General features: G+C 34.6%; 1 protein-coding gene across 5 annotated transcripts in view; it reads right to left on the bottom strand.

The window, feature by feature from the left end:
* Positions 1-472: 472 nt before the first annotated feature.
* TTC33 (tetratricopeptide repeat domain 33) overlaps positions 473-7,783 on the bottom strand; it is a 34,965-nt gene continuing 27,654 nt past the window's right edge. For all 5 annotated transcript variants that reach the window (XM_025436313.3, XM_025436312.3, XM_035714910.2 and 2 more), the window contains exons 4-5: positions 7,052-7,183; positions 473-5,367 (exon numbers count right to left, since the gene is read on the bottom strand). In XM_025436313.3, the coding sequence (XP_025292098.1) occupies positions 5,014-5,367; positions 7,052-7,183 (486 nt within the window). In that variant the 3' untranslated portion in view covers positions 473-5,013. The remainder of the gene's footprint in view (positions 5,368-7,051; positions 7,184-7,783) is intronic.

Genomic DNA, 7,783 nt, shown 5'->3' with positions numbered 1-7,783 from the left:
ATGCATATTAGAACAAGGAGATATACTACCCATCCACCAACGTGGTTAAAATGAAAAACAATGACAATATCAAGCATTGACAAGGATACGGAGCAACTGAATACTTTTAAAAATACACTGCTTGTCAGAATGAAAAATGGCACAAATACTTTGGAAAAGTTTCACAGTTTCCCCTAAAGTTACACACATACAACTTACCACAAAACTCAACAATCCCTGGACACCTGGGTGGCTCAGCAGCTGAGCTCCTGCCTTCATCTCAGGGTGTGATCCTGGGGTCCAGCGATGGAGTCCCACATCGGACTCCCCATGGGGAGCCTGCTTTTCCCTCTGCCTATGTCTCTGCCTCTCTGTGTCTCTGTGTCTCCCATGAATAAATAAATAAAATCCTTGAAAAAAAAAAAAGACTCAACAATCGTTATCTCCAGGTATTTCACCAACAGAAATGAAAACACATATCCACACACAGACCTGCGACATATGCATATAGCAGCTTTATTCATAAGAAACCAAAACTTAGATGTTCAACAACCTAGATGTCCATCAACACACATGAATAGCTATAAATTGTAGTTTAACCATACAACAGAATAATACTCAGCAATAAAAAATAAAACATATTGCTGATATACACAACGAGTCTTGTCAAGATGACTCTTGACATGGATGGATTTCTGAAGCATTATGCTGAGCTAAACGTGTCAGACACTGAGTAAATACTGTGATTTATTTGAAATTCTAGAAAAGTCAAATCTAATTTTTAATCACATAAAGTCATCAGTAGTTGAACAGTGCTGGTTGTTGGGGTGGAGGGGAACTCATTGCAAATGGGCATTACAGACTTTTTTGCACGATGGAAATATTCTACATCTTGATAGAAATGGTGATTGTGTGGTTGTTCACATTTGTTAAAACTCCTCAAACTGTAAATTTATAATACAGGGTGCATTTTATTATATGTAAATTACACTCTAAGAAAGTTGACAAAGTGGGAAGAAAATATGATTCATTTTACAGTCATTCCTTCTAATTAAATCTAGAGTTAATACTGTGATCTTCCACATTCAGGGTATCCTTTTGGATACTCTGAACAAATGTTTACATATTGTCTTGTAATTGACATTATCCATTTCCAATAGAATTTCCATGACTTACAAAACTAGAAAAAAATTCCCAATTTGTTTTTTTAATTTATCTCATGCTTACTTTGAAATATAATTTTCACTATTTTTGTTGGAGTTTGAGGAAATCAAGAAATAATACTTCCTGTACCCTCCTAACTTCTGAGCCAGTTGAGAGACCAAGCCAGACTAATGGACATTCAGTATCTCAGATTTATTGCTGAAGGGTCTAGGTTAAAGAATGTAATTTAGGCTTGTACCAATAATGGCCACCTAATATCTAACCCAAAATTAGACAGATCTGCTCACCAAGGAATGGGCAGTCCTCCTCTACAGGATTCCTTGCTTAATGGATGTGTAAAGAAACACCTAGCAAGAAAGCCATCTCTACCCTTTGTCTTCCCAACAAAATGTCAACATTTCTCAACCTGTTTTCTACCTTGACAAACACAGCAGGTTCACATACAGCACATGTTAAGGCACAATTCATGGTACACCAGTCATAGGGCTACCCTTCCCTTGCATTCAAGTGGGCATATTTAATTGCAAGTGACTAAAGTGACATACTTCATTTTAATTTATTCTGGTAATGAATCAATCACTTACAAATTTCTGGATTTTATTAGTGATTTAAAAAAACCTAAACACTTACTTGCCCAATCCTAAAATGTCATCAGTTACAAAGTATACACCATTGGCTTAATAAAAATCTCTCTGGAAAAAAATATATTTAATATACCAGTTGATTTTAAGATAGTTATAGAACTGGTTCTTGTGTCAACTCACAACTCATGTAGATACACGTTATGTCATGAAATCAAAGCTCAGAGTGGCTGGTCCAGAGTCAATTTAGAAAGGCTACTGGCTCACAAAGTCTGAAATTTAAAAAAAAAATTTTTTTTTTTTGAGAAAATTTTCTTACTGCTGGGAAAGGCAGTGAAACAAGCTTTTGACATCATTACATAAAGCATAATTTTCAAACTGAGGCTATGGTGGTCAGTTATAATCATGGCAACTCTAGCTTTCTCTGGTAAAACTTCTTTTCTTCACTATAGTTTTATCATGATATCAATTTAAAGCTCCTTATGCTAAGACTGCTACCATAAATTCTGTACCTAGGCCCCAACTGCAGTAGATCTGGGTTCTGTGATCTATACCTTGCATGACTTCAATGTTTGTGCAGTATTTGTTAGCACATTTAAGATAAATACTCTATAATCTAAAAACCTACTGTCTAGAGAATAATATATGGATTCTCAAATTATCAGGCATGATCTGGATGTGTGGTGTTCTGACTAGTGAGTGTTTATGCCATACAATTTTCAAATAAGAATAACACAAATTATATTCAATATAGTGTTTAATGTTATTTCAGAAGGTATATTAAACATCTTTAATTATATCACTATCATATTCAACTATTTTTCTTTCAGATTCAGGAGTATTTGGTATTATAGTTAACAAGCTTACCAAATGTCTGTGTAGCAGTATCCACATCCTTATAAAATGATATATGTATTTTTCTCTCCATGCATAGAAGAGTGTTAGCTGAGCATCTTCTGGGGCATGTATAAATGAGGTGCCTTCCTTCTTCATAGTTCATTTTTCCTTTTTCCCCTCCATTTTATGTCTTCCTCCTTATGTCTTACATCTGAACAAGAAAGAGACTAATCTGGCCTACCAATATCAATACAGCATAAATACTGTGTTCCTTAGTAGAATCTAGTGGTTACATGCCCTCCATCCTGGGTCTTGCCTCTTTTAGAGTTGAGGCATAGACTTTATGACAAAAATGACTCCAACTGATAACCATTGTCCTATAATATCAAAAGTAGTGACTCCTCACTTTCAGATAAAGATTAGAAAGTTTTCCTACCTTCTTAAAATCAGGAGAAACTGAGGTTAAATATCTCTAAACTAAAGTTCTTCATAGAAATAGCTAACATTTACTGAGTACATCCTATGCAAGATATCATATAAGGTGCTTTACATATTTTATTCTCACATAACAAAGAAATTAAATCAATCTAATTTTTCAAAAGCTAACAATACAAAGAGGCAAATCTTTAAAATGCAGGAAAAAATATTTATTCACAAATTACATGATAAACAAAAACCCAATACAAGAAACAACATACTAAAGAGTGAATGCTCACTTCTGTAAATGCCAAAGTATCTACTTTGGGAGAATATTCTTTATTAAACAAAATAAAATGTAATGAGCATTTGTTTTTTAGATTACTTTAAAACCAATCTCTCTAACCAGAGCTAACTTTCTGATGTAAGTTTGGGGAAAAATACAATACTCTGGGGAAAAAAGAGGTAAACATTCCACTACAGGAAAAATTGTTTAAATCATCTCAGAAGGTAGGGGATGGGCTAAATGGGTGGGTGATACGTCTAAGGAGGGCACTTGTTATGATGAGCACTGGATGTTGTATGTAAGTGATGAACTGCTGAATTCTACTCCTGAAACCAGTACTACACTGCATGTCAACTAACTAGAATTTAAGTAAAAATTTAAAAAGGAAAAAAAGATCATCTCAGAAAAATGTAGCACATTACTCACATGCTCCAACAGGTTAAGGTAAGATTCCTTAAAATAGCTTACTTTCATTTCTAGCAAGGATAAAATTAATCTTCCAGCAATAATAGCTTCCTGAGTGTCAGAAGTAACAGTACCCAGTAGTCTATATAATTGTACTACAATATATGTAGTATAAAAATAATTCACATTAGTAATGACAGTTTTGATTTGTGAATATGACTGTGGCTTTCAATGACATATTTCTTTATATATACCCTTGTCTACTCATGGGATTTCACCATAAGTCATGTTTTAGGTTCTATGTATTGTGCCTAAGTTATGCACTCCCTGGCGCTCATTAACATCCCTACTTTCTTATTTTTAGAAAGGTATAATCTAGCTATTTAAAATTGTAATAGTAATTTAATTGAGTAGTTCCCAAAAAGTTATCTAGAAAAGGACTTCCAAGCGGAAAGTTATAAGCAAAAGATAAGTTATTTTCAGAGTTTCTAAGATTTTAAAAATAAGGAGAAAATACTGCTTTTGACTGGGACAATGCAGCAGTACAATTTGTTATGACACATCTATAAGAGCCATTCGTTTTTTAAAAATGCACATCTCAAACATGACTCACTTGTGGTAAGGAACACTATCTACTTTAACAACTAAGAAAATAAAACTGTCATTCTGACATTTATCAGTATTTCACACATCTAATACTGAAGGGGGCAACTATCACTGTCATAATAATTTTAAAGTCAAAAAATACACAGAATTAAGAGAAACTTCAGAAAATGTTTAGAATGTACACATGCATGCATTTTCAGCCAAACTTTCAAAGATTCCACATGTAACCAAATGACAATTTTGAAACAAAATGAATCTCAAAAATATTCAAGCTTTGTGGCAGACTTACTCTAATGCAACCAGAAAAACAGAAGGGTGAATAGTAAGAGGAGTATATTTCTAAGCAGGGAAAGAAATCACCGACTTCCTTTATCATGAAACAAAAGTCAGAGTCAACATCTTAATAACACTGGCCATCAAGTTATTCACTACTAGAGAATTCACTTTTCAAGCTGTGTCTTCAAAATGCATCCACTTATACTTTTGGATTAAATTACGTTTATGAATCAAAAGCCACTGGACTCAGAACTCTAATCTTAAGAGGTTGAAATCCTAAATTATCAAAGCATAGTCCAAACACTATACAGTAAATCTATCTTTTAGTTTTTATATGTCTCAGCTGCAAAACTCATTTTACAAACAGGAGTTTTGCTCGGTTTCTCCACAGTAAACAAACATCTCTATGCCTAAAATTTTAAGTGGCAATCAAAAAGACAGACTCAAAGGATTCCTGCTACTTCATCGGGCTTTGATAAAAACAGAGCCATCTGGTGGGGTAGCACCATCTTCCTTTTCAGTGACCGTCTCTACAGTCCCAGAAGCTGACACAATAACCATTGTTTTATTTGCTGGAACTGTCTTCTGTTTCTCAGCAATTGCCGCACAAACAGCAACAATCTCATCACTTTCAAAGTCATAGTCAGGAATCGACTTGGGTGAGAAATGTGTTCCTTCTGATGACGCTTCACACTTTTTAATCTTCTGTGCTACCTTCTGCTGCTCCTGTAGTGTTCTTGCCCAAGAAAGGTCTTCTTTCCATATTTCAGGGTTCATTGGATAGATGTGAAGGGCAACCTGAAAACTTCGAATTGCCTAGGGGAGATTAAAAAAAAAAATCAGTTTTTTTTATTTGTTTTGTTTTTTTTAAAAAAATGAGTGGATTGATATAATCCACAATATCTATCTACCTTCTTAAAATATATATACATATATTTGTATATATTTTTTAAAACATAATGTTTCTAAGGATAGAAATTAGGGCTGGGCCCTAAACACTGGATGATGATTAAGATGAAAAAAAAGAAGTTAAAAAAGTGTGAAAGAAAGTGCCTGACAAATTGCTGCTGAGGACTCCAAATCCATTGAAGTACAGGTAACACTATTATAGTTCAAGATAAGGCAAGTGCATTGTTCTGCTTCTGCAGACCAGCAGACATAAGAGTCTAGAGATTTCTTGGTTAAACCACGATCAGGAAGGTACCAAGAATGCCCACCTTTGAAGACAAGAGCTTAGATCCAAATAACGCTAACATGTATTGACTGTCACATGAAATAAGAAAGGACATTAAAGAATGATAAAAGGGTCAATTCACACCAGGAAGATGTAACCATTATGTGTCTCTCATGAATAAATGAATAAAATCTAAATAAATAAATATTTTTATTATTTTATAAATAATATATATTTATTTATTTATTTATCATCATTACTCTCCCATATTCTACTTTCTTCCTTCCTCTACATAACCTATTAGTGGTTTTGTCTCCATGAGATACTGGTATCACTTTATAATGTGGGAAATTTAATGCTGCAAGAAATTAACCTAAAAATTGCTTTCTTTATATTTGAATGTTTACCAAATGCCATTTTAAAAAAATTTTCAGGGCAGCCCCGGTGGTGCAGCAGTTTAGGGCTGCCTACAGCCCAGGGCATGATCCTGGGGACCCTGGATCAAGTCCTGTGTTGGCTCCCTGCATGGAGCCTACTTCTCTCTCTGCCTGTGTCTCTGCCTCTCTCTCTCTGTCTCTATGAATGAATGAATGAATGAATGAATGAATGAATAAATAAATCTTAAAAAAAAAGAAAAAGAAAATCTTTATTATTTTTAAAAAAATAAAATAAAAAAATAAAAATAAAAAAAATAAAAAAATTTTCATAGGCAGCCCAGGTGGCTCAGAGGTTTAGTGCCACCTTCAGCCCAGGACCTGATCCTGGAGACCCAGGATCGAGTCCCACGTCAGGCTCCCTGCATGGAGCCTGCTTCTCCCTCTGCCTGTGTCTCTGCCTCTCTCATTTTCTCTCTCTCTCATTCTGTCTCTCATTAATAAATAAATAAATAAAATCTTTAAAAAAATTTTCATGATGTCTAATGACAAAAAAATTATTTTTAAAAAATATTTTATTTCTCTATTTTGAGGGGGAAGGGTCAGAGGGAGGGATTCTCAAGCAGCCATCCCACTGAGCATGAAGCCCCACATGGGGCTCAATCTCACAACCCATAAGATCATGACCTAAGCCGAAACCAGGAGTCAGATGCTTAACTGACTGAGCCACCTCGGGGTGCCTTTTTTCAGGCACCCCCTGAAAAAAATATTCTGCCTCTAATATAACTGATGTTTACAATAGAAAAGGATGTTCAGTAATAACTTTATTCTGTGTTTATGGCTTAATACCTTTAAGAGGTAATTTGCTATTTACTTTTTGCATAGGTGTAGTTCAGCTAATCAAAACAGGTCAGAATAAAATTTCACCATTATAATAATCTGACTTCTTTACCAGGACTATCTCTCCTAATCCAAGCTGAGCACGTCCCAAAGTCTGCCAAGACTCCCATGAATGTGGATTTCTCTGGACAGCCATTTCAGCTGCATGTACTGCTGGGAACATTTCATGAAGAGACATGAGGACCTAGAGCCAAATAAAAGAAACAAAACCTGTCAGCAATATTCATAAATTAGTGAACTACTAATGAATAACCATATGCAAACTTTTTCATTTAAAAAAATTTTTAGTCTGGTAAATATAGTAGTTCAGTGGTTTTGATCCCCTTCTCTGCCATTCAGGATCAGGAATGAATATATATTCTTATTTCTAAAATAACTATGAAAATATAAATTATTCCCTTTTCAGTTATTGAATTCTGTTGTCCATCTGGTTAAAAAGGTGGTCATGATCTTGCTATGGTGGCTCAGAGACATTAGAATTCTTAATTCCGCTTCTGATTATTCTATTTACAATGTGGTTTTCAGGGGACCCCAGGTCTTAATGTTAAACGAGGTAAATTTAAATTTGTTCAACCACCCATCCTATGAACATCTTCATGGTACAGAAATCATTTAAACACTCCCTAGGCCTCCCCACAACTGGGTTTTTCAAACCATACAAAGCAGAAAAATAAGGAGTTCCAGAACTTTCTACTTCAGTCTATGGGAAAGACTAGATTTTATCTATCATCTTTAAAACCATTCACATTTCACAAGATTTGTAACACAACTATCATTATCAGGT

The sequence above is a fragment of the Canis lupus genome, chromosome 4 (genome assembly GCF_003254725.2).
Source record: "Canis lupus dingo isolate Sandy chromosome 4, ASM325472v2, whole genome shotgun sequence".
Lineage (NCBI taxonomy): Eukaryota > Metazoa > Chordata > Mammalia > Carnivora > Canidae > Canis > Canis lupus.
The sequence above is the reverse complement of the archived record's forward strand: the minus strand, read 5'-3'. Positions and strand labels throughout refer to the sequence as shown.